Source organism: Cervus elaphus, chromosome X, assembly GCF_910594005.1.
Source record: "Cervus elaphus chromosome X, mCerEla1.1, whole genome shotgun sequence".
In the NCBI taxonomy this organism is placed as follows: Eukaryota; Metazoa; Chordata; class Mammalia; order Artiodactyla; family Cervidae; genus Cervus; species Cervus elaphus.
In genome coordinates, this window is record NC_057848.1 from 71,379,388 (window position 1) to 71,407,236 (window position 27,849).

The 27,849-nt window shown below is 42.3% G+C and overlaps 1 protein-coding gene and 1 pseudogene across 1 annotated transcript; both read right to left on the reverse strand.

The window, feature by feature from the left end:
• Positions 1–27,614, reverse strand: LOC122688983 (rap guanine nucleotide exchange factor 5-like). Its single transcript, XM_043895016.1, has 6 exons — positions 27,560–27,614; positions 23,790–23,911; positions 22,056–22,224; positions 7,579–7,645; positions 1,123–1,197; positions 1–598 (listed from the first exon to the last, which is right to left on the reverse strand). The coding sequence occupies exons 2-6, from the start codon at positions 23,839–23,841 to the stop codon at positions 488–490; spliced, it is 474 nt and encodes a 157-aa protein (XP_043750951.1). The 5' UTR covers positions 23,842–23,911; positions 27,560–27,614; the 3' UTR covers positions 1–487.
• LOC122688978 overlaps positions 1–27,849 on the reverse strand; it is a 735,084-nt pseudogene that overhangs the window by 144,370 nt on the left and 562,865 nt on the right.

The following is a 27,849-nucleotide window of genomic DNA, read 5'->3' on the forward strand; positions in this document are numbered from 1 at the left end:
TCAATGGAAGTAGGTTACCTTTATTCAGGCAAGGAGGGGCGACAGTCGGCCTAACGACTAGGCTGAGCTCCAAGAGGGATCAGCGAGGCTCCATATTTATAAGGAGGTTTTTGGAAACAATAAGGGAAATGTTAATCAGGCGGGATATTTTGGGTATTCTTTAGTTGAGATGGCATTGTAGTTGGGCAGGGGGTGATAAGTCTTCTGGGCAGGTGTAGGGGGTGGAAAGTTTTCTGGACAGGGGGTGATAAGTTCCAGATAGATAAAACTGGCCTGGAGCATCAGGGTGGGACCTAAAGTTCAGTTTTGTTTTCTCCGAAGTTAGATGATTCAGCAAGGACCTTTGAGACTGTTGCTTTCTTTTCTAGGCTCAAAGACTCCTTCATTCCAGACCCTGAAATCATTAAAGAATGGGGAAAAGAGCACTGTATCTCTCTGGCTACTTCTTTCTGGATAGGGGCGATGGTTTTGGGTCTGGAATGGAGGATCATCCTAGGGCCCAGGGTCTTCTTTTTCTGAGCTTGGGGTGAGGCTCTGGAGAAGAAGAATGGTCTTGACCTGATCTCGAGAGATGGCCTGAATCCGTTCTTGGAGAAACCTTTGAAAGAGATTGAAGAGACAGGGTCCAAATAAGAGGAATAAAATGATAAGTACCAATGGTCCCAGGAAAGGGAGCAACCAAGGGAAGGCCTGTTGGAACAGGTTTTGGGGACTGTAAAGATTTTGTAACTCTTTTTTGTGGTGTTTGATTCTGTTTCTAAGTTCTTTGACTCTGCCCTGGACTATGCCCGTTTCATTAACAAAATAGCAGCAGTCCTCTCCTAGGAAAACGCAGGTCCCTTCCTTTTCTGCAGTGAGAAGGTCCAGGGCTCACCTATTTTGTAGGGCCACAGAAGCTAATGAGTTAATTTGTCTTTGGACTGAAATGAAGGACTCCACTACCTGCTCCATGTCCTCACTGAGTTCTTGGGACAGATTGTAGTAGAAATGGGCAGAGGTCGAGATGCCCTCAATCCCAGTGCCTAGGGCTGCTGCTATGCCAGTCCCAATCAGGAGGGGGGCTATGACAGCTCGTTTTTTTCTGTGGGTAAGTTCCCCTTGGGGGTAGACTATTTGTTCTACCTCTTCTTCTTTGAGGAATGTTAGACCTGGGGTCAGGAAGGCCAAGATGCAAGGTCCAGGGGGGGTCCATAGGTCCTGCAGAGAATGAAGATTCCCGAATTGGTGTAAATATTTGTGCTGTTTCAGAGAACCCAAGTGGAACAGAAGGAGGGAGCAGAGTTTGTAAGCCCAGTGTAGTTGGGACTAGAGTAGTTAATATGGGTTAGGTTTGAAGAGGCTGAGAGTAGGACATTGTCAGAGACTGGCCCAATGAGTTGTGTAGTTTTTTGTTGGGAAGGGGAGGTATAGTTGCCCTGTAGCAGCCAGGTTGAAGGTAAGGGAATTGCTATGTGTGGTGAGGGAGACAGTGACATGCATATCCAAGACTGTGATGTGTGTTGTGTGTATTGGAAGAATTGGAAAGAAGAGCTGAGAAGGTGAGTAAAGTATTGGTTGCCAGAGGGAGGTTTTAGGGGAGGCCATAATTGGGAAAGGAGGTCTAGGTGTTTATAAGGTTCAGGGGTTACCTATAACTGGGAAATCATGTTCTTGTTTCTTTTCCCGATTTTGATCTAGTACCCCACCCCCATCTGAGTACCCCCAGTGGGTAATGGGGTAGAAACATATGTTTATTCCATTTGGCTTATGGCAGGTACTCATGAAACTCCCTCTCTTTTGTACTTTAACAGTGAGTAGGGTTTTTCCAGTGGTCATGTATGGCTGTGAGAGTTGGACTTTGAAGAAAGCTGAGCACCAAAAAGTTGATGCTTTTGAACTATGGTGTTGGAGAAGACTCTTGAAAGTCCCTTGGACTGCAAGGAGATCCAACCAGTCCATCCTAAAGGAGATAAGTCCTGGGTGTTCATTGGAAGGACTGATGCTGAAGCTGAAACTCCAATACTTTGGCCACCTCATGTGAAGAGTTGACTCATTGGAAAAGACCCTGATGCTGGGAGGGATTGGGGGCAGGAGGAGAAGGGGACGACAGAGGATGAGATGGCTGGATGGCATCACCGACTCAATGGGCATGAGTTTGAGTAAACTCCGGGAGTTGGTGATGGACAGGGAGGCCTGGCGTGCTGCAATTCATGGGGTCGCAAAGAGTCGGACACGAGTGAGCAACTGAACTGAACTGAACTGAGGGATTTGGACCCCCCCCACCCCGCTATGGTCTTGGAGTCGTATTATAACATGAGGAATGTACATCAGAATAAATGTCTGAGCAGGGGCAGGGAGTAGCCAGAAGACTGGGGAGTGCAGCAAGGATAAGGAATGGGGGAGTCATGGGGCTGTTAGTTAGGCAGTGTGGAGGAAATAGCACCCTAGGAGTAGAACACAGCTAGCAACATAGGCGATACCAATGGAAAGATGAAGGATAGGTGACCAGTCTTGAGGAGAGACAGTTACTAGGCCTATAGCAAGGACTAAGATTAACAGTGCAGTTATAGTTAGACGGGGAGAGGCCAGTCAGGGTGAGGGGCAGAAGACCCCAAGTTGGTGGTTGTTTGAATCTGAGGAGGAACAGTGTTCATTAGGTTGTAGAATGATGTAGAGAATGAGAGTAAAGAAATCAATTTCATCTGGAGTCAGGTTGTAGAAGGTTCCCTGAAGCCACAGTTGAGACACCAGTGTGGTCAGGTCTTTGAAGGAGGTTCCTGTCGGGCCGCTGGTCCAGAGGTCTTGTAGTAGTTGGGTCAGGAACAGTTGTAGGTTGAAGAGTGTCCAGGTCATTCAGTGTCTTCTTGGATGGTTGACAGAGGTTGTCGCCGGGTGAATTTTAAGGAGGTAGGTCCTGTGAGGGAGACCTGATAGGTGTCAGTTAAGGAGGGCAGCGCAGGATCGGAGGTGACCCGTTTTAGGCGAGAGGGGTGTACCCAGGAGGTGACTTTCTCTGGTTTAGCTGCAGTTGGGGTAAGGAGGATGATTTTGAATGGTCCCTGCCACTTTGGGGTTAGGTGACCCTATCAGACAGACCACGTCCCCAGTTTGTAAAGGGGGTAAGGAGGCTTGGGGGTCAGGGGCAGGCAAGTTGTGGTTGATGTATTTCTAGAGGGCGTTGCAGAGTTCTGCCAGCAGAGGGGAGTGTAGGAATCTTGGTATGGGAGGAGGTTCATGGTGGAGTCCAGGAGGGAGCATGGGCCTTCTGTACATCACCTCAAAGGGGCTCAGCCCCAGGGGCTTTCTGGGCAAAGCCCGTACTCTGAGGAGAACAATTGGTAAAAGTTTAGTCTAATCCAGATGTAACTTGAGGGTTAGTTTGGTAAGGGTTTCTTTGATTATTCTGTTCATTCTTTCTACCTTTCCTGAGGACTGGGGACGATATGGAATGTGAAACTTCCAGGGTATCTCTAAGAACTGACAAGTTGTTGGGTGACCTTAGACATAAATTTCAGGCCATTATCAGACTGTAGGGATGAAGGCAGGCCAAACCTGGGGATAATTTCTGTGAGGAGGATTTGGGCCACGGTGTGAGCTCTTTTGTATGAAGTGGGAAATGCTTCTACCCATCCCGAAAAGGTGTCCACAAGGACCAGGAGGTATCTGACTTTCCAAACTGGGGCATATGAGTAAAGTCTATTTGCCAATCCTGTGCTGGGAGGCTGCCTCGCATTTGATGGGTTGGTTTAAGGTTGGAATTGGGATTAGTACATTGACATGCTTGACAGGAGTGGGTAAGGTTATCTAAATATTGTTGATCAGCAGTGGACATGGGAAAGTGGTTCCAGAGGAACTATTGGAGTGTCTTGGATGAGGGATGAAAAAGTGAGTGTAGATAAGAGAGGATTTCTCTGGTGGTGGGAGGGTCGGGGGGAGTCAGAGCTAAGATGACAGGGGACTGGAGGGAAGGATGGGACAGGGCTATCTCCTTTGCCTTCTGGTCTGCAGCATTGTTCTAGGCTGATATGAGACTTCCCTTTTGATGTCCCCTACAGTGGAGGATGGTGGCTTTGTTTGGTAAGGATGCTGCCTCTAGAAGTTTGTGGATCAGGTCTGAATTAATAATGGGGGATCCCTTTTGGGTTAGGAAACCTCTTTCTCTCCATATTGGGATGTTTGAGTGAAGTATGTTATAGGCATATTTGGAGTCTGTGTGGATGTTAACCCTTAGATTTTTAGCCAGAGTCAAAGCTCTGGTGAGAGCTATCAGTTCTGCCTGTTGGGAGGTGGTGTGAGGTGGCAGGGGTGAAGCTTCAATTGTCTGGGTCCTGTGATTGTGACGAAGGTCCCCCTGGATGGTGGCATATCTTGCCGCGAAGGGTGGGGATTTTTGAGAGCTGCCGTCAATGAACCAGTGTGGGGTGTCTGGGTCTAGGATGGGCTGATCTGTTAAATATTGGAAGGGGTTTTGGGCAAGATCTACTGTTAGGCTGCAGCTATGTAGGAGGGGGTCTGTTGTAGAGGATGTGGGTAATAAGCTGGCAGGGTTAAGGGGAGAACAGGGGGAGAATGAGAGCCGAGGGTCGAGAAGAAAACCATGTAGGACCTGTACCCTGGAAGGGGGAAGGGAGAGGAGAGCCCGTTGTGATAGTAAGTCTTGGAAGGTGTGTGGAGAACAGACTGTTAAAGGGGCATGTCTAGAGTGTTTATTTGCTTTGGGTTTGAGGGCTGCGATAGCAGCCATGGCCTGTATACAGGGAGGCCACCCCTTAGTCACCATGTCAAGTTGTTTTGATAGATAGACTATGGGAGCCCAGCTGTCTCCGGCCCGCTGACATAGAAGTCCCAGGGCCTGTCCTTGTTTGCAATGTGCAAAGAGAAAGAATGGTCTGGTGTGATGCTCAAATTCATGTCCATTGAGTCAGTGATGCCATTCAACCACCCCCTCCTCTGTCATCCCCTTCTCCTCCTGCCCTCAATCTTTCCCAGCATCAGGGTCTTTTCAAATAAGTTGGCTCTTTGCATCAGGTGGCCAAAGTATTGGAGCTTCAGCATCAGCATCAGTCTTTCCAATGAATATTCAGGATTGATTTTCTTTATAATTGACTGGTTTGATCTCCTTGCTATCCAAGGGACTCTCAAGAGTCTTGTCCAGCACCACAGTTTGAAAGGATCAATTCTTCGGGGCTCAGTGTTCTTTATGGTCCAATTCTAACATTTGTACATGACTACTGGAAAAAAAAATAGCTTTGACTAGATGGCCCTTTGTTGCAAAGTGATGTCTCTACTTTGTCATACACCATCTAGGTCTGTCACAGCTTTTCTTCCAAGGACCAAGTGTCGTTTAATTTCATGGCTGCAGTCACTGTCTGCAGTGATTTTGGAACACAAGAAAATAAAGTCTGTCACTGTTTCCATTTTTTTCCCCATCTATTTGCCATGAAGCAATGGGACTGGATGCCATGATTTTAGTTTTTGGAATGTTGAGTTTTAAGCCTCATCTCCCTACTTCCCTCTTTTCCTGGGTGCTACCCAATACTGCATCTTCCACTATGCTCTTCAATGGACTACCTGGACTGGTTCCCATAACTCTAGTCCTGACCTTTCTGAGTTCCAAATTCATGTCTCCAGGTGCTTCCTGAATATTTTTGCACCCTTCCGTCCTCAAACTCAATGTGTTCAAAATTATGTCATCTCTCCTTCCATATATTTTACTCAACTTCCTAAAAGTATCATCACTTTTCCATTAACTTCACAGCTTCGGTTACCTGACTCCTCCTCTACCTTTACCTAGTCCTACTGATTTTTAAACAATTCTTTATGTTCCTTTCTCCTGTGGTTCCCCAAAACACCACCAGAAACTAGGTTTTCATCACCCTCTCAAACTAGATTTTCATCCATCTCCCCATCTCCAACTCATCTTCTTTCTTAAATGTCTACATCGTGTTAATCTGTTATTCAAAAATCTCTTACTTTTCTTTATTAAATCCCACAGCTAGAGTACACATCCTCCACCTGCTCATAGCGTGACTGCTTCCAATGCTGATTCAAGTCCAGTCTCTTAAACCAAGCTCTCTGTTAATGTTCTTGGATTTACTATCTATACACTATGATTTTTGCTGCTCAACTGTCAGATGTTTTATAAGCTAGCCTTTTAATGTGCCTATCTTCCTGGTACGGCTATAGGAACCACATCTTACATGTTCACTGCTTCCGAAACTTACCTAATAACTATATTACATTATTTTAAAAATGAGGCCCAATGATTAGGAGAGTATGACTAAGAAGTAGAAAATCCTGAGTTTAAATCCTGGCTCTGTTCCTTTTTAGGTGGGTGACCTTTGGCAAGTTACTTAACTTCTAGAAGCTTTCACGTCTATAAAACAGAGATAATGCCACCTATTTCACAAGGCTGTAATGAAGTGTAATGTGTACATGGGTATGTATACACACACATACAAACACACTATGTCTAACACAGTATTTGGTACATAGTGAGTGGGTTTTTTTAATAGATGGCTATTAGTGACTTTGCACCCCATAGGTACTCCTCTTTGGTCAATATTTTAAACTGCAAGTGAAGTGACGTGTCAGCCACTCAGTTGTGTCTGACTCTTTCCAACCTCATGGACTGTAGCCTGCCAGGCTCCTCTGTCTGTGGGATTTCCCAGGCAAGAATACTGGAGTGTGTTGCCATTCCCTTCTCCTGGGGATCGTCCTGACTCAGGGATCAAACCCCGGTCTCCTCACTGCAGGCAGATTCTTTACTGTCTGAGCAAACTAGAGAAGCCCTTTAAACTGCAAAGGTCATGTTAAATATTTTTTCGTAACACGCTGTCAAGATTCCATTGCATGCAAAGTTTTATACTACTTATCACTATATTTAGCCAAAAATTACTTTTCTAAGCTACATTCTAGAAGAGTAAGAAAGATAACTTTTAACTTTCAAGCTGTGCCCAGATGCCAAAACTTGGGCTGTGAAACTATACAATCAGTTTCATTTCATATACATAACCCAATCCAGCATGATTTTCAGCAACCACCATTTCTTAAATACAGTTAAAGAAGCACTCAAGAATCTTTGGGAAGGCTAGAGTTTGTAAGATAGGATTGCTACAGCCTGTCAACAACCAGAGCTTAATGATTAGTGACCATGACCAGCTTCTCTGGGAAGAAGGGGATAAGCTTCTCCTCAACCAACAGGCCAATTACTGACTCTAATTAATGGCTTTAAAAGACATAATGAAAATGCTGTAATCCAGTACATTAAAACCTGAAGAACGGATCTTCTGTTGGTTGAGGTGATCTTTTTTTTTATTCCTAATGAAACATACAGTCCTTTCTCCTTTGTGCAGTAGGTCACAGCTTTCGCTAGGTTAAGTCATACAGTATTTTTTTTTTAAAGTCCTTCTCTAAGGTTCCAGGAACTTTCCATCAACAGTATCTGTAATCTTGCAGGACAGGCTGCCTGACTTGGGCCTCCCACAATGACGAGCAGCCACAGGGCAAGTGTCTCTCTACATCACTACCCACAGTACCTCCTTTCCAAGACCCCTCATTATTTCTGCACTCCTGGGCAGGGAAATCGCATGACCTTACCGCAGAAATTAGACAAGCAAGAATTTCATCACTGCTCTCTTCTGAGTCTTCAATTTTCTGATGAGATCTTTGAAAAACAAAGAATAAATTACACTTTAGCTTTAGCTGCTCAAATTTATTCACCGAGTTATGGGGAATACAGGGTAAATAGTAGCATTATTGCTTCACATGTTAGTGAGAGTAACCTATGTGAGTAACACGGTGACAATAATACCATAGGGACACAACTTGTGGCAGGCCAACAATTTCTTCAAAATCAATCAGCAAGAACCTCTTTCCCACACATCAATTAAATCCTGAGGACTGTTTCTGTTCTTCAAATGAACTGAAGAATAATCCTGACACACCAAATTTTCTAACAGAGAATAAGCAGAGGGTGAATATAATGTGGTTAAGTATTGAAATTCCTGGTCAATCTAAAGTAAATCCAGATTCTGAAAATAAGAAACATGAATTTTCTGCTATATCTAAGTTCCAGCCAAAACAAATTTATAAGGAAATAGTCTATTATAAGTTTTTTCTGTGACAGGTATTGTATGGATCACAATAGCAGAAGCACTTTGCTCTGTTTTATGAGACCACAGCCCAGTTGAGAAGAAAACTATGCATGTGTTAAATAACTAGGGAGACAAACAACATTTATACAGTGTGATATCAGTTTGTTCAAAAAAATCACCTTCCTAATGTAATTCATGAAAAATTTTCACCATACAAATGTACATTGCTAACCCATAAAATCTACTTCAAACAAACCTTATAAAAATTACATTTCTTTTTGCTGACTTGGTCAAAGGGAAAAACACTGACTAATGCCAACTGAATATATGGAATTGTCTCTCAGATCTATTTCCACAAGCAATTCCTTTCAGCACCTTCTGTAGACTGGGAGGGGGTTGGTGGTAATTGCTCTGCAGAGCAGCACCACAGCACCACAGTCCACTGATGGATTTCAATCTCAGAAACTGCAGTGGGCCAGCCTAAGCACAAGCCTTGTGGGGCAGAAGGGCTTCTCCTGGATCCTAAGAGAGCTAGGAAGAGACTCTTTGAGAAAGGAAAAGCAGTCAGATCAGTTCTGGCACTGGTTTCTAGTTTCTGTAAATGTTACTAAACCCTTTCAAAGAAAAAATGTCCCACCCTTCAGGTCAGAGGAATGAATTACTAACTACCACCTTTACAAGAATTGCATGTCACAGGTATGGAGCAGTGTGGGCATTCTGTCCAATAACTTAATTCTTGGTGCAGCAAAGCCTCTGAAACATGACCTTGATAATGAACATTTCAAAGAATAAGCTTTATTATTAAAATGATCTACTTACAAGGTTTCCATGCACATGAAATGACACTGAGAAGAGACTGGAAACCTTTATAATCTAAGCCACCAAAGCAGGTTTATAAGATTATGCTGGGGCGACAGAACAGATCTGAGAGGAAATTAGGAGCTGAGAACATTAGACACAAGAGCAACACCAAGGATTTTCAAGGCCCTGTCGTTGTCTGTGGTGAAGTGCACCTGGTGGTGTCGTCTCTTGCTCAGCCCCCAGCAGACACCTGAGAGCCGTCTTCCAGCCCATTTCCCATTTTTATCCCCTCAATTACCACAATCTATACCCAGAACTCTCAAGTCTTTCTCTAGTCGCTGAATCTTCCCTGAGCTCACCCTGTGCTTCCGTCTGTCTTCAACATGGCTCTAGGTGGTAATCTCAGAACACTGTTTTCACTCACATAGGGATCTTACGAGGCCCTCAGACTCGACATAACTTCCGGTGACCTTCTCCTGTCTCCTGCCCTCAGTGGTACACCAGCGCCTCTCACCACTCGGCTTCACATCACCCTGTGGCCGTTCCATCTTTCCAGTCACCGCATCCTCCTCTGCTCTGCTTTCCTCCCCACAAGCCTCTGGGAGGCTCTCACCTCCACAACATACTTTAACCAGCTTTTAACCAGCTTGTCTCTGCTTCTCCTCTAGTATCTTATCTTCTGTTGATGGCAGGGTTCTCCTTCTACAACCACAATCTGGTCCTGCTCTTCTCCAGACCCACACCTTCAGGGACTCTCCCACTGCCTACCTGAAAATTCAGAAGACTTCCTGTCTGCTGAGGAGCCCCAGGTCCACCCTGCTCCCACAAGGACCTGCATGGCACCTGGCGCAGAGGAGTGATGTGGGAGACAGGCAAATGGTGAGGAGCATGAGAAGGGGGATGGAAGAGAGAAGGGCGATGCTCCCCCACTCAGCTTCCCTCCTCATCACTAGTGCCCCTGCCCAGCTTGATGCCAAAAGGCCCAGAAATACCAGACTCCTTTTCCCTAGTAAATGTATTTTTGCAAAATAAGATAAATTCTATTTGTTTTACAAAGTAAATACCTATCTGTGCAACCCAGTGACAGTAAAGTTCTCATATATCGGATCAAAACAGATGATGAACAGGAGGGGCATGGGAGAATAAAGAAAGAACCACCTGTAACACAAATAAAGAAAGAAACACCTGTACTGAGGGAAAGCTGTACTTGCATCTTAAGGGCACTGTGCTGCTCAGTAAACAAGGGAGGAAAAGAGAAACTCTGGAAAGGACAACAGAGAAACCCTGGTTGGACTCAGCAGTAATGGCAGTGACAAGGTGATGAAAGAAAGAGAAAAGGAAGTGACCCTTAGAAGGGAGACCCATCCCTGAGGGTCTGTGCCAGCAGAAAGCTCTGACCCAACTGGAGTCCCTTTTTTGATTTCTTAAGGCCACTTCTCAAGGTCCCTGCCTGGCAAGAGTGCAAGCCTGACCCCATGATCCTCCAAGGGAAATGGTGAATCCTAGTGCTCTGGGCAATACAATACAATGGGAAAGACTAGAGATTTCTTCAAGAAGATTGGAGATATAAAGGGAAAATTACATGCTAGGATGGGCACAATAATGGATAGATACGGTAAGGACCTAACAGAAGCAGAATAGATTAAAAAGAGGTAGCAAGAGGACATGGAAGCAATCTATATGACCAACCAACCTAGATGGACAGATGAATAAATTAAGTAGTAGCAGTACATATATACAATGGAAATAAACCCTGAATGTTCACTGAAGGAATGATGCTAAAGCTGAAGCTCCAATACTTTGGCTACCTGATGTGAAAAGCCAACTCGTGGAAAAAGACGCTGCTGCTGGGAAAGATGGAAGGCAAAAGAAGAAGGGGGCAGCGGAGGATGAGATGGTTAGATGTCATCACTGACTCAATGGACATGAGTTTGAGCAAACTCCAGGAGATAGTGAATAACAGGGAAGCCTGTGCTGCAGTCCATGGCACTGCAAAGACTCGAACATGACTTAGTGACTGAACAACAACAAAAGTGCTATGGGCAGATGTCTCTGTAAGTTTGAGAGGTCTACAATATCTGAGCGTGCCATTGTCAGGACACAGGAATGGCAAAAGTCAGTGCTCCTCTACCCTTGTCCCTCTAACCATCCAACAGGACACGTTATCATTCCATTCAATCCACACTAAAAACAAAACAAAGCCTGCCCTCTCTGCAGGCTTCTCTACCTTAATTACAGGTAACTCCACCCTTCTAGTTAGAAGTCACCTTTGATCACTTCCTCCTTATGGTCTCTTCACTGTATCCATCCCCGAATACTATCAGCTCCGTCTTTGAGGCATCTCTCCCTTTGGAACATTCTCTCCACCTCTACTCCAACCACTGCTGCCCAAGCCATAAGATCTCTTACCTACAGCCAGAGTGGTCTTGTTAGCATGGAAGTTGGATCATGGTCCTCCTCTGCTCAAAACCCTCAAATGACTCCCCAACATCCTTGGAATGAAGTCAAAGTCTCCACAGTGCTGCCATCTCTCACTCTCTTTAGTACAGACTTGGTGACAGTTTCCAACCTGGATAACTATTTGAAAATTATCTACACAATTCACACTGCAGCAGAGAAGAAGTGGAAAATTCCACCCCACCCGCCCCCCACCAAGAGATCTCCCAACACAAACTGTCAGCTTTGACAGGGCTAACAGTCAGTGGTGTTGAGTTTCAACAATAAGCCTTAGGTAGCAGTGCACGAGAGACATTACCTGGATAACAGAATTTGTTTTACATCAGTTAGGTTTAGCACAATTTCTAGAAACTTGAGTTTAACTGGTAACCCTACAGAGGTTCCCCGAACACTCTTAGTGAAAATTCCTTCATGAGAATTAGTGTAATGGGTTTCCAATTAAGTCTTTTCAAATGAAGTCTTTCAAAATGAAGCTACCATAAATCTTCCATGTAAGAGACAAAACCCACATACTTTACTGAGGTTTTCACCAAAATACTTGTGCCTCAAGGTTCAAGAGCAACCAGTATCATCTTGGAGTTGGACAACTCTACTTTCTTTTCAACAGTGGAAGAGGTTTCCTGGAATTTCAGGATGTAAAGCTGAAAGTATTTCTTACAGAAATATTATCTAAATAATACCACTTTACATTTGTATATTGCTGCTCCTGCTGCTAAGTCACTTTAGTCGTGTCCGGCTCTGTGCGACCCACACAAGTCCTATCTATATCTATCTCAATATTGCATAGCATGTTCACTGAGCTGCCAGGAGCTACCAGTTCACACATAACACGGTTCCTAGAGGAAAATGTGTTAAATGCATCCAACAGCTATAAATAGACAAAGGTTTGGAGTCTAGTGGTTCAAGAGTGTAGGCCATGAATAATTGGCACATGCTAATCCAGTGGAGTTGTCACGCATGACCTTCTATGCACACGTGAGCCAGCATTATCTTGGACATGGGTGTGTTGCACCCCACAGAGGACGCTAACAATGTGAGACATGGCCTCAGTCAGTTTCTATGTTAAGTTGCCATGAGTGCTGCCCCAGGGCCTGTCATTAGCTTCTGAGTGCTTCTTTTTTTTTTTTTTTCTTAACTAAATGTAAGATTGTCTCCCCAATTTATTTTTATTTTTTTCATTTATTTTTATTAGTTGGAGGCTAATTACTTTACAATATTGTAGTGATTTTTGCCATGCATTGACATGAATCAGCCATGGATTTACATGTGTTCCCCATCCTGAACCCCCCTCCCACCTCCCTCCGGCTCATCCCAGTGCATCCAACTTGGACTGGAGATCTGTTTCACACTTGATAATATACATGTTTCGATGCTGTTCTCTCAGATCATCCCACCCTCGCCTTCTCCCATAGAGTCCAAAAGTCTGTTCTATACATCTGTGTCTCTTTTTCTGTCTTGCATATAGGGTTATTGTTACCATCTTTCTAAATTCCATATATATGTGTTAGTATACTGTATTGGTGTTTATCTTTCTGGCTTACTCCACACTGAGTGCTTCTTATATACACACTACACATCAGCTTTCGCCTTAAACAGACAATCTAGACTGGGACTTAATGAAGGTGGGGAACATAGCTGTCTCCAAATCAGAATTCTGTCAGAAGAGGGTGGTCCTGGGGAACTGGGGCAGGCCTGTCCCTACCTCCCACCCCGAGCCAGGCTGCTGCTGCCCTGCCCTGTTTGGAAGGAGCTGAGGAAAAGCCAGGTTTTAGCATGAATCTCAGATGACCCCAGTGAGAGGCTGGTGAAATTCTAGGGCATGGAACAAACTAGAACCAAGACAAACTATATAGGAATCTTTCAAACATGATCCCACAACGAACAGAAAATGCACAGCACACCCATATATGAAAAACAAAACCTACAGACTATTTAGTGGGCTTAGAAAAATCCATCTTTGAAATACTCTGCCAACATAAGCAAGAGTCACTTAGCCTGATCTGTGATTCAGAGGCGTCTTGGGAGAAGTGATATCTGAGGTAAGGTTCTGATGGAAAAGGAGTGTCCCTAGCACTTGGCAGGATGACCAGCACAGGGAAGTGGGAAATGGTGAGAGGCAAAGACAAGGCCAGGACAGTCAGGGCATGTCTGCTACTGCTAATGAGTTTGGGTGTTATGCTGAGGCGTTTGGCTGTAAAGCAAACAGGATGGAAGCGAAAGTAAGGAGAACATGGACAGAGGGTGAGGAACTGAGACAGCAGGCATGGGAAGTCACCAAAGAAGGGCAGGACCTGCAGCCCAGGCAGAAGAACGAGTCTGGAGCAGAAGGAGGGACTCGTCCCGCCATGTCGGGAAGCAATGACAGGTCAGCTGACAACACCAGAATCCACCTTCTCCTAGACAACCCAGAGTCCATTCCATCCTTGTTGAATGTCAGGCAACGAAAAGCATTAGGGACCTTTGTCTTTTTTCAGAAATGTTTCCTGGGCCAGATTTAGGGTTTTTTTTCCTAAGAAACCATTGCCACCAAATCCTTGACACCACAACAGAATGTTCTTCAAGGGGCACAGAGTCAATCTCTACCACATCCAACACCTACAGACCCCAAGAGGATATCTGACACTCAAGTACAATCCCACCTAGATCTTCCTATAACACCTATAACCAGATAGGTCTATTTTTCTTAACAAAGCAAATTCCTATAACAAAAAGAAAAAGTGGGATGGTGGTTGTGTGACAACTGGATTTTATTTTTTTGAGATCACTGATATCATGAATACAAATACCTGTTCAAACTTCTCAAGAGAAGGTGACTTTTCATAGTATCAGGCTACTAGTTATGCTTAGAGAGGAAATTTACCAAACAGGAGAAAGTTGTGAATGTGACAGGTTTCATTAAGGGTCCAGGACATACAGTTACACATTCATCTAAAACTGAATAAAATATTACTGAAGTCACTTTTTCACACTGAAGATTTGGGAACTAATGTTTACTATTTAATTAAACAGCTACATTTCAAATGCTGGCCCAAGCAAGCCTAAAAGTTGAATTTTTGTTAAAATTCCTATACTATTCCTAAACTGATATACTCTGAAAGAGATAAGTAGTCTGTTTCCACACCTGGAGCAAGTCTTATATGTAAACAATGGAAATTTTGGAGGACTTAATATTTCCTTAGGAGAGGGAGTGATGAATAATAACAAAGACTGAGACCAGCTGATTTCATAGCATTTTTTATACAAACAATTTAGTGATACATGGAAATTTTTTTTTACCTACGACCCTAATACAAAACTTATGCCAAGTTTCATCATGAAAAAAATTTTGAGAGATACTCAAAAAAGGTTCGTTTACTCATCCAGTATTTCATCCTCTCCAAGGGATCATAAAATGAGAACCTAATCAGAAAAAGTCAAGAATACAAAGTATAGTTTTGGGAAGCAGGAATGCAGACTTGCAGTTGATCTTTCCACTTAGAAGGTGTTAATCTGGCACCATCTCCGAAATTAAGGATGCCAGTGGATTTCTAATGGTGCTTAAGCGTGTCAGATAAAAAAGGACAAGTTAGGCAGGATAAGGAAAATAAAGGGGTCAGAGGTGATGCAGGAGTTGGTGGTGGTGCTGTTATTGTATAATAAAGTCCTCAGAGAAGACAGGGATCTGAATTAAGGGAGTCATCACTGTGGAGCTGATATTAAAAATATTACTGAGTGATGGTGCATCCAGAGAGACAGCATAAAAAAGAAGACTGAGCTCCAGACACTCACTGCTTAGAGGTCAATGTTTCCAAAGATGGCTTTTATTTATTATGCAGGTATAGTAAGGGCAACAGGGCAGGAGATGACAGTCATCGAAGTAAATGGTCAATATGGGGAGAAATAATATCTAAATAATGTTGAATCCTCCAATCCATGAACATGAATAGATCCCTTACTTAATTCCTGATTTTTTACAATCAGGCTTATGAAGTGTGTGACATACAGCTCTTACACACTTTCTTAAGACTTGCACCTAAGCATTTCATAGGTTCTTTTTTGTGCCAGTACAGAGAAATGTGATTCTGTACATTGATCTTATAGCCTGTGATCTTGCTAAACCATTTATTAGGTCTAGTGGATTTCTCGTGGATTCCTTGGGATCTTCTATGTATATAATTTATGTTTATAATTAGGTCATCTACAAAGAAAGATGGCTTCAGTTTTTTTCCTTCTAACCTGTATACCTTTTCTTTCTTTGTCTGGCCTTATTGCACTGGCTCATGTTGGAAACAGTGACAAAAGGCAATATATTAGCCTTGTTCGCAATCTTAGTGGAAAAGTATTCAGTCTTTTGCTATTAAGTATGATGCAAGCTATATGTTTTATGTAAGGTTATACCAGATTGAAGAAATTCCCTTACATTCTTAGTTTTCTGAAAAATTTTTATCATGAATGTTGAATTTTTAAAAATGCTTTCATGCATCTGCAGAGTTTGTCATATACTTTTGGTTTTCATTTTTGGACTGGATATGGTGGATTATACTGTGATTTTTAGATGTTGAATCACCCTTATATTCCTGGGATAAATATCATTTTATGATGTATTATCATTTTTATTTATTGCCAGATCCCATTCAGTAGTATTTGTTACAGTTTTCATGTTTACACTCAGTTTCCTTTTCTTTGTCATAATAACACTGGTCTCATAAAAGGTCTTCCATTACTTACATATATTTGGTCACATCTCTTACAAGGCTTTAGCACAGTTATTAACACAAACCTGAGGGTACATAAATGTTGTTAAGTAAGTCACTCAGTGGAGAGTTTTTGTGACAAGGGGGTGTCTTTTCCTAGACTCTCTATTTCCTGTCCCTTTTCCTTACATGAGAACTAAGAGGAGCAAATTCAGTTACCTAGAAAATCTCTTTCCAGATATAAATGTTTATGAAGCTAAATTTACAGAATTTCAGAAGTGTCAGCCAAGTGTGACAGGTATCATGCTCAATAAAATCTTTATGTCCTGATAAAATTAATCTGGCTTCTTTACATAGTATTTTGAGACTGTGATTTAATTAACCTTCACATTCCCTGTCACTTAGCAGAGCTCTTTCTGTAAGACTAATGTCATAGAACAGTAGATTTCAACCTTGGTGTGCCTCAGCCTCTTCTTAAAAAAAAAAAAATACTGAAAAAAATAAGTGAAAACACATCTTCCCTCTCTAACGAAAACTCAATTCAGTAGATCTCAGGTTATATCTGTTTAATTTTTAAGGTATTATGGTTGCAAACCATATTTTGCTTTCTGCCTTCAGTTCACGTTGCTGCCACCAAGTACAGAGGCCTGCCCTTTGGGCAAGTTACACAATATTAATAGTTCCTCGTCTGTAAAATCAGAACAGCTCCAAAAGTTGTAAGCATTAAATGGGTCACATGTAAAATGCTCAGAATGTGGTAAGTACATATAAGTGTTAACTATTACTGCTATTTTTTAAAAATTATTATTGTCACCGTAGGTTAGGTTAGCCCAAGCCATTTGTTTCCCATTTTTAAGTAGCTGCATGCTGTGCTCAGTCACTCAGTTGTGTCTGACTCTTGGTGACCCCATGGACTGTAGCTCACCAGACTCCTCTGTCCGTGGGATTCTCCAGGCAAGAACACTGGAGTGGGTTGCCATTCCCTTCTCCAGGGGATCTTTTTGACCCAGGGATCGAACCAACATCTCCTGTGGCTCCTGCACTGGCAGGTGGATTCTTTATCACTGAACCACCTGGGAAGCCCATCTTATTAGAGTGGGGGGTCCCCTTTAACATAGAAATAGATCAAAGACACATAAACTCTGTACCTGTTGAGCAAATATACGACCAAAATAGTACCATGAATTCAAGTAAATTGTATATTACTTATTTTAGCAGCATCTATATACAGTTAAGTCATTCTCTTTATTCAATACAAAGATAATGCTTGGCTTCCCTGTAGATTTTCAGACCCCTGTAATCAATCTGAGCTTGCTCCCCACTCCTCTTAAGGTTCTGAGTTTCACTGGTTGTGACCTACGCTCCAGACATATCAAGCTACCTTGGATTGTCTTAACGTGCCACCCATCTTCCTGACTTCCTGCTCTCCTTACTGTACCATCTACCTCAAACATCCACCTGTGTGCTTCTCTATTTAGAACATGGAGTCATGAATGTCAACAAAATCCTCTTAACCCACTGGCCTGAGCTTTCCCTACAGTTGATTAGTGAGGAATTGAAGGTGCCATCCAATTAAGTGCTCTGCTCACTAACAGGAACAATGAACAGGCATGATTTTTTAAGGAGTACAGAGGGAAGGTCAGGGAGAGAGAGCAGAGGGCAGGTGAATGAATGGAGGTCTGTGGGCCTCAGGAGCATCAGAATGCCAGCACACATCCAGGAGGGCACATTGGCCAGGACCACAGTGCACTGATCAAGCCCAGAGAGACAGATCCAATGCCAGGCCCTGGCTCCACAATAACAGCTCACCCAAGTTACACTCCAGGGTCACTAGGCAAGATCAGTGGGCATGGGAAAGTGCCACCCTGACAGGAGAGCCCAGGGTCAAGGGCCCACAGCACTCACCATATCCCCAAAGGCTATCTTGCTGAGGAGCAAGGAGAGGGCACAGACTGAACCATTTTAACAAACTGTGCTCAGGAGTTAATCAAAGAAATGTTTAAAAATTTCCTTGCTAGAATAATTTTACTCGATTAGGCTAAAATTATGGGGATTCAGTTTTCCTTCTTTCTGGCAAGCCAGCAGGACAGAGGCTCATGTGGAGAGCAAACAACGGATCGCTTAGAGAAAAATAAAGTTATATTTTTCTTTACCTGCCTGAGTGCTGCTGCTAAGTCGTCTCAGTTGTGTCCGACTCTGTGTGACCCCACAGACGGCAGCCTACAAGGCACCTCCGTCCCTGGTGCAGTATGATTTAAATTTTAGAATCCTCTACGACTCTTTTAACAGCAGCATAAATGTTAAAGTGAAAGAAAGTGAAAGTGAAGTCGCTCAGTCGTGTCCGACTCTTTGCAACCCTGTGGACTGTAGCTTACCAGGCTCCTCCGTCCATGGGATTTTCCAGGCAAGAGTACTGGAGTGGGTTGTCATTTCCTTCTCCAAGGGATCTTCCCAACCCAGGGATCGAACCCAGGTCTCCTGCATTGTGGGCAGATGTTTCACCGCCTGAGCCATCAGGGAAGCCTGCATAAATGTTAACTGACCTGTAATTGGTAGAATACAGTTTTATGTATCACAGACTCAGTTATTCAGAGCACCACCACTCCCACCCCTGGGCAAGCTGGGAGGGCTGTAACACAAGTTATTGAATTAAAACAGCCAAGCTCCCACGCAGCCTAAATTCTCCAATGAGTCAGTGTTAAGAGAGAAATATGTCTTACTCGTCCTGAAGGAATTATTAGGCTGCCTTTCCCTACACTGTGACTTCAGTATTCCTAAGCCTCCCCCATCACTTTTTCTCCCCCCACACCAATAAAAAAAAAAGAATTAGAAAATAGTACATTCTGGATGACTTGATTTGGCTTTCAGTTTGAATAATTACCACAGTTGTTCTTTCTTCCCCCAGAGACTTGACAACCAATGCACTCACTTCTTCCAAATGATCTACTCAGCTAAATATAAAAGTTATTTTGTATAGAAGAGGAATTTTGTTTCTTCACATTAGCCTAAAATTCTGCAAGAGCTCCATTTTCCTTCCTGATTTAAACATTTTATTTTAAATGGAAAAAAATATTTTTTTTCCTTTTAAAAAATGCATCCTTAAAGAACAGAATTGTATTTACAAAGAGACAGGAAGTAGTTTCCTCACACAGTGTTAAAGGGATTAGAGAGAAGTCAGCAAATTAGAGGGACTCGTGTGGAATTGCACAGGCAGAACTTCGCAGCCTTCAAATATCAAAAAGGTTATTAAAAGAACCACAGGACTGGATTTTCAGCTTGTGAACAATGTAAGTTAATGAGTCAAGAGGACTTTAGAGGGCATTTCACTAGAATGGGTAAAAATGAAAGATCGGGATGGGGAATACATGTAAATCCATGGCTGATTCATGTCAATGTATGGCAAAAACCACTACAATATTGTAAAGTAATTAGCCTCCAACTAATAAAAAAAAATGGAAAAAAGTGAATGGATAATATAGTGGAATGGATCCCATAGGACCAAGAATGACGTAGAAGAATGGGAAAAAAAAAATTGATACAAACAGAGCAGTAAAGTACTAAAAGTGAGGACTTCTCTGCTAGCTCAGATGGTAACAAATCTGCCTACAGTGTGGGAGACTCAGGTTTGATCCCTGGGTCGAGAAGATCCCCTGGAGAAGGGCATGGCAACCCACTCCAGTATTCCTGCCTGGAGAATTCCATGGATAGAGGGGCTGGTGGGCTACAGTCCATGGGGTCAGAAAGAGTTGGACACGACTGAGCAACTAACACATACACTACACTACACAAGGCTGCCACAGACTGCAGACATCACGGAAGCTCTGTGGTCAAGGCAGGACTTGGGCTCCCCTTTGAGGGGTGGGAAGAACCTGACCAGACAAGGAAAGAGCAGAACTTCACAAGGGCGCGAGGGAATAAACAGCTGAGGGATCCAGGCTACAATGAATGGACATCACCAGATTGGAGCAGAAGTTATGCTGGGATCATATGCACTGAACCTTAGGAAGGGCTGTGACAACACAGCTGGAAGAGGATGATGTTCCTGGACACCTTCCTTTTCTCTGACCATAGTTGATTCCAAGTCTGTAAGCTAATATTTGATTAAGTTACAAAAATTTGGCCCAAAACATTTTACCAGAGCTTAGAAGTTTGCTTATAACTCTAGTACAGAGGGAAAAAAAAGATCTATTATCTCCAGAAGAGACTTGTGGTAGGTTCAGTAATTTTATCTTTTCATAGTTTGTACTTATGATATGGGACTAAACAGGTCTATAGCTCTCCACAGCCAATTTTCCCAGGGGAATTACCACTCCCAAATGTACACAATCACATCAGGAGAAAAAGAATGTGCTGACAAGGCATGCTACAGTGACTGTCAACTCCACAGGCATGGCACTATGTACGGTGACTGGAGTGACAAAAGACTGCAAGTAGTATGCAGTTAATATTAGGAACCAAATTTTTTCAGAGAGTTTCATTTTTAGAACCTGCATCAGACTTAGGGTTTCCCTGTAACAAGGTCCTCTCACTGGCATGTCGATTTGCTTTCTCAGTGGGGAGAAAGGAGCGGAGCTAACCATGAGGACTGCTTGCAAGTTTACTGCAGACCCCCTTATGCCCCCATTACTCTGGGTACACCCATCAGGACTGCACACACTTCTGAGTTCAGTAGAGGAAACGGTTAAGAAGAGCTGCCAGAGAATCTCAGTCCATGGAATCACAGAAAGTCACAGCCACCTCTAGCTTACTTAGAAAGCTTTTTAAAATTTATTGAAATGCTCCTTGACTTTTCCTGGGAAACTTCTGGCCTATATTAAAAGTATATTACATTAGGGAACATTTTCCATACTTAGTCGAATGATGCATTCTATTTGAATTTGCTTTACCATGACAAGGTCCTCTATGAACAGTGGCGATGCCAATGGCACTGAATTCATAACCATTTCAGAGTCAGTCTAACATTTTTATAGCTTCTGATTATCACATCTCAGAAGGGAAGCTAGAATGACCCCCATAACTCCTAGGCACATACTCTAGCAGGTGTTAACAGCATGGGTGTGACAGCCAGCCAGACATGGGATGTGCCACACACCACGTGTGTGACCTTAGATAGGTTACCTGATCTGTATGCCTCAGTTTCCTCACTTTAAAATAATAGAAACTGCTTTATACAATTCATTGGAAGATGAAATAACAAATATGAAGCATGTAGCATAGTTCCTGACACAAAGTACATTCTCTACAATCAACCTGTTAGTATCTTATTCTGATATTTCTATCTTTTCTAAAAGCCTGTATTAACTGTTCAATACTGTCTTTTTTAAACAAGAGTAATTCATCTTTGCTATGGTTGTAGGTGTTTCTCCCTGAACCTATTTTTCTTACCCATGAGTATAATACCACTTGCCCTCTAATTTCAATGTATTATAAAAACTGAATATACAAAAGTTACTAATAAAAATTTTAATCTGTGATTGATACTGAAATAAGCTTGTCATGAATGCTGTGGATAAACAAAGGCATGTCAGATTCATCATATCATGACTCAAGTCCTGTTCCCAAATCTCTTCTAATGAATTCATTTTAATTCATTTTAATCATATAGTGACTTAGTGTCTTCATGTGATAATGATTCATGGGTTTTAATTTGCCAAATGTTGCTTCTAGATTATTTGCAGAAATGTCTGTTGAGATTTTTCTTAGGAAAGTCATGACTTAGCTAGAGGATAAGATGTTGGTTATTATTTTATTTCAACTTCAGCTAAATCATGTTTATTCCCAATTTGGATCATCTACTCATATAGCAATGATTAAATCAGAAGCAGTATGGTGCAGCTGGCAGGGCGTGGACTTCTGGGGTTTGAACACCAGCTAATGCTGGGCTGAATTTTCATCATTTTACCTTTCTGAACCTACATCTGAGAAATGGGAATAAAACAATTACTTTTTAAAGGAGATGGTCTTAAAAAGAAGAGCTCCGTCCCCAGACACAGGGATGGTTCTCAAAGTGAGAATAATTTTACAATGGAACAAAACAGCATCTACTTACAGTTCACAGATGCCAGCTCGACTGGGAATGAGAGGCACAAGCTGCAGCAAGAGTCTGACACCATTCTGCCATGCCTCTTCTCCCTTAAACTCCCAGTACAAGTAGTTACACTCATCAGACGAAATCTGGTAGAAAACATAGGTGTCCTGAAAGTATAAATGCTGGTCCACTGTTGGAAACAAAAAAGGTGAGGATCAGTTTTCTAAAGTATATTATTTACAGAGTCATAAACCAAGTAATAAACTGAAAGGCCTACTAATTACTAGGGAGAAGCTAGGGATAGGACCATAATTAAGTCCATTCATGCTTACAATCACATTGAATGAAAAAGGACTTACTGACCAAGCTATTTTTATTATTTGAAACTTCAGTCAGCACATTCACATGGATTTTACAACACTTCTGCTTCAGGGACAGGTGAAATCAATAGCAATTCCAAGGAATTATAAGAAATTTCTTTCTTTTTTTTTTCCTTTAGTGTCCCAAAGCAGTACATTTAATTACTTAAATGGTATACAAATACAAAACTATGCCAAGTTTTAGATAGGGGGTTCTCAACGAGGGGCAACTGTCCCCCTCCCTGAGGACATTTAACAACGTCTGGTGACATTCGGAGTTGCCACAATAAGGTGGTGCTACTGGCATCTGGAGGCTGGAAGAAAGGGATGCTACTAAACATCCTATCATGTACAAGACAGCCCCCTCCCACGCAACTAAGAATTATATGGCAGAAAATACCAACACTACCAAGGCTGGGATGGAAGTGGAGATACTTCCTAAAAATATTAACATAAAATGTTTTGCAAACCAGAAACCTGAACCTCACAAGCAAGCTGATAATTATAATCCTCAAAGGCAGTTAACTGCTTTTCTAAATAAGAGCATCAGGTGCTAGGTGTGACCAACTAAGATGACACCCACATCCCCATCTGTACCACTTTCCCACAGCAGGACTTGGGTATGCCTTTCTGCAACTTATTTTGTTCTCTGACCCTCAATATATATAACCTAGAGAAGAAAAGAGCTTCCTAGTGACACAGCACCTGTGTGGTAGAGGTAAATAAAGAATCCAGGATGCTTAACTTCTAATTCATCAATTCCCTGGACTCAGCAAAGAATATAAATATTCACCATCTATTTTAGTGTCTGTGCTGTCGCTTCAGTCGTGTCTGACTCTTTACGACCCCATGGACTATAGACTGCCAGGCTCCTCTGTCCATGAGATTCTCCAGGCAAGAATACTGGAGTGGGGTGCCATTTCCTTCCCCAATTTTAGTGTCTAGTTAACATCAGTTTTCTCTTCTATTTAAACAGTTTATTTTCATAGATCATATTTCTAGCTGTTCATGATTCCTTATACAATTAAAATGACATACACCTTCTATGCATATAGTCAGTTTCTAATGAGTATTCTAAGTACAGCAAGACAAATCACACATTTAGAGCAACTAAAGATGTCCACTAATCTTTTTAAAAAATTGTGAGCATCATTTTGAGTAGAGAAGAGATGGGATAAGGGAAAGACTCTTACAGGTTGTAGTTAATGAATCAGCAAGTATCAAAAGGTGTGAGAAATAACAAAAGATGCCACTTTCATTTATAAGAGAACACAAATATTTACCAGCAAAAACAATTTCCATCTAGATTATAATATCATCTAGAAAATCAAACACATTTTGGTCAGGCAGCTTAACAGCTTCAGCATTCTGTGCCTTCAGAACACATAATACTAACCTGAAGACAGAATTCCCATGTCCAGTAGGAGCTGCCAGACCCCTGTGGCCATAGATCTGCACTGGATGAAAGGACAGTGTTCTAGAAGCCAATCTACCAGTTCTGACCCAATGCAGCTTCTCCTAGATAAAAGCAAAGCCATTCACAGTAAGACATGGTTGCTACCCATTTGTCAAAAAAAAAACAACAATGAAATTTAATACCATCCCTTTCACGTGCCTTTTAGACAAGCAACTCAAGAATAAATGACATGCACTTCTTATTCATGTTTCAGATTTCAGCTCAAATATCACTTCCTTACAGAAGCTTATCCTCTTATACTTTTTATTTATGTCACCTAACATTTAACAATCATACATCTTTCCAAATGAATAATACCTGCTTTCTCATAATTATTATTATGAGAATAATTTTCAGGAGAACAGGGATTATATATATGTAACTCATGACGAAACCTCAACATTAGAACAGTCCAGGCACAGAGCAAGATCTCTGAGTACATTCAGTTCAGTTCAGTTCAGTCATTCAGTTGTGTCGGACTCTTTGCGACCCCATGAACCGCAGCACGCCAGGCCTCCCTGTCCATCACCAACTCCCGGAGTTTACCCAAACTCATGCCCATCGAGTCTCTGATGCCATTCAACCACCTCATCCTCTGTCATCCCCTTCTCCTCCTACCCTCAATCTTTCTCAGATTCAGGGTCTTATCAAATGAGTCAGCTCTTTGCATCAGGTGGCCAAAATATTGGAGTTTCAGCTTTGACATCAGTCCTTCCAATGAACACCCAGGACTGATCTCCTTTAGGATGGACTGGTTGGATCTCCTTGCAGTCCAAGGGACTCTCAAGAATCTTCTCCAACACCACAGTTCAAAAGCAACAATCCTTCAGTGCTCAGCTCTCTTTATAGTCCAACTCACATCCATACATGACCACTGGAAAAACCATAGCCTTGACTAGACGGACCTTTGTTGACAAAGTAATGTCTCTGCTTTTTAATATGCTGTCTAGATTGGTCATAACTTTCCTTCCAAGGAGTAAGCATCTTTTAATTTCATGGCTGCAATCACCATCTGCAGTGATTCCAGAGCCCCAAAAAATAAAGTCTTGACACTGTTTCCACTTTTTCCCCATCTATTTGCCATGAAGTGATGGGACCAGATGCCATGATCTTAGTTTTCTGAATGTTGAGCTTTAAGCCAACTTTTTCACTCTCCTCTTTCACTTTCATCAAGGAGGATCTTTAGTTCTTCACTTTCTGCCATAAGAGTGATGTCACCTGCATATCTGAGGTTATTGATATTTCTCCCAGCAATCTTGATTCCAGCTTGTGCTTCCTCCAGCCCAGTGTTTCTCATGATGTACTCTGCATATAAGTTAAATAAGCAGGGTGACAATATACATACTTGATATACTCCTTTTCCTATTTGTAACCAGTCTGTTGTTCCATGTTCAGTTCTAACTTTTGCCTCCTGACCTGCATACAGGTTTCCCAAGAGGCAGGTCAGGTGGTCTGGTATGCCCATCTCTTTCAGAATTTTCCACAGTTTATTGTGATCCACACATGGTCAATAAAGCAGAAATAGATGCTCTTCTGGAACTCTCTTGCTTTTTCGATGATCCAGCGAATGTTGGAAATTTGATCTCTGGTTCCTCTGTCTTTTCTAAAATCAGCTTGAACATCTGGAATTTTACGGTTCACATATTGCTGAAGCTTGGCTTGGAGAATTTTGAGCATTACTTTACTAGCGTGTGAGATGAGTGCAATTCTGTCATAGTTTGAGCATTCTTTGGCATTGCCTTTCTTTGGGATTGGAATGAAAACTGACCTTTTCCAGTCCTGTGGCCACTGCTGAGTTTTCCAAATTTGCTGGCATTTTGAGTGCAGCACTTGCACAGCATCATCTTTTAAAATTTGAAATAGCTCAACTGGAATTCCATCACCTCTACTAGCTTTGTTTGTAGTGATGCTTCCTAAGGCCCACTTGACTTCACATTCCTGGCTGTCTGGCTCTAGGTGAGTGATCACACCATCGTGATTATCTGGGTCATGAAGATCTTTTTTGTACAGTCCTTCTGTGTATTCTTGCCACCTCTTCTTAATATCTTCTGCTTCTGTTAGGTCCATACCATTTCTGTCCTTTATTGAGCCCATTTTTGCATGAAATATTCCCTTGGTATCTCTAATTTTCTTGAAGAGATCTCTAGTCTTTCCCATTCTATTGTTTTCCTCTATTCCTTTGCACTGATCACTGAGGAAGGCTTTCTTATCTCTCCTGGCTATTCTTTGGAACCCTCCATTCAAATGGGTATATATTTCCTTTTCTCCTTTGCTTTTTGCTTCTCTTCTTTTCACAACTATTTGTAAGGCCTCCTCAGACAGCCATTTTGCTTTTTTGCATTTCTTTTTCTTGGGGATGGTCTTGATCCCTGTCACCTGTACAATGTCACGAACCTCCATCCCATAGTTCATCAGGCATTCTGTCTATCAGATCTAGTCCCTTAAATCTATTTCTCACTTCCACTGTATAGTCATAAGGGATTTGATTTAGGTTATACCTGAATGGTCTAGTGGTTTTCTCCACTTTCGTCAGTTTCAGTCTGAATTTGGCAACAAGGAGTTCATGATCTGAGCCACAGTCAGCTCCTGGTCTTGTTTTTGCTGACTGTATAGAGCTTCTCCATCTTTGGCTGCAAAGAATATAATCAAGCTGATTTCCGTGTCAACCACCTGGTGATGTCCGTGTGTAGAGTCTTCTCTTGTGTTGTTGAAAGAGGGTGTTTGTTATGACCAGCACGTTCTCTTGGCAGAACTCTATTAGCCTTTGCCCTGCTTCAGTCTGTACTCCAAGGCCAAATTTGCCTGTTACTCCAGGTGTTTCTTGACTTCCTACTTTTGCATTCCAGTCCCCTATAATGAAAAGGACATCTTTTTTGGGTGTTAGTTCTAGAAGTTCTTGTAGGTCTTCATAGAACTGTTCAACTTCAGGTTCTTTGGCATTACTGGTCAGGGCATAGACTTGAATTACCGTGATATTGAATGGTTTGCCTTGGAAATGAACAGAGATCACTCTGTAGTTTTTGAGATTGCATCCAAGTACTTCATTTCGGACTCATTTGTTGACTATGATGGCTACTCCATTTCTTCTAAGGGATTCCTGCTCCCAGTAATAGACATAATGCTCATCTGAGTTAAATTCACCCATTCCAGTCCATCTTAGTTCACTGATTCCTAGAATGTCAATGTTCACTTTTGTCCTCTCCTGTTAGACCACTTCCAATTTGCCTTGATTCATGGACCTAACATTCCAGGTTCCTATGCAATATTGCTCTTTGCAGCATCGAATCTTGCTTCTATCACCAGTCCCATTCACAACTGGGTGTTGTTTTTGCTTTGGCTCCATCCCTTCATTCTTTCTGGAGTTATTTCTCCACTGATCTCCAGTAGCATATTGGGCACCTACTGATCTGGGGAGTTCATCTTTCAGTGTCCTATCTTTTTGCCTTTTCATACTGTTCATGGGGTTCTCAAGGCAAGAATACTGATGTGGTTTGCCATTCCCTTCTCCAGTGGACCATATTCTGTCAGAACTCTCCACCATGACCTGACTGTCTTGGGTGGCCCCACATGGCATGGCTTAGTTTCATTGAGTTAGACAACGCTGTGGTCCATATGATCAGATTGGCTAGCTGTCCGTGACTGTAGTTTCAGTCTGTCTTCCCCCTGATCCCCTCTCTCAGTGTCTACCATCTTACCTGGGTTTCTCTTACCTTGGATGTGGGGTCTTTCTTCGCGGTTGCTCCAGCAAAGCACAAATCTGATTTCGGTGTTGACCAAACTGGGGTCGACTGCATTGCAGGCAGATTCTTTACCAGCTGAGTTACCAGGGAAGCTTCTGAACACATACATTTGAATAAACGAAGGAATAAATTTAGCATTCCTTTATTTAAATGTTTTTGCCTTGATAAGACAAGTGGTTATTAACTTTGGTGCAACCATTTACACATTTTTATCTCATTTCTTTGAGAACAAAATAATTCCAAGATTAGACCAAGTTACA

Excerpts from the sequence above, each read along its gene's own strand:
- LOC122688983 (XM_043895016.1), bottom strand. The coding sequence starts at position 23,841 with ATGGCCACAGGGGTCTGGCAGCTCCTACTGGACATGGGAATTCTGTCT. Across the intron at positions 1,198-7,578 it reads TTGCTTGTCTAATTTCTGCG|GACCTATGGACCCCCCCTGG; the intron begins GTAAGGTCATGC and ends CATTCTCTGCAG. Across the intron at positions 599-1,122 it reads CATTCCTCAAAGAAGAAGAG|GTTTCTCCAAGAACGGATTC; the intron begins GTAGAACAAATA and ends TCTCTTTCAAAG.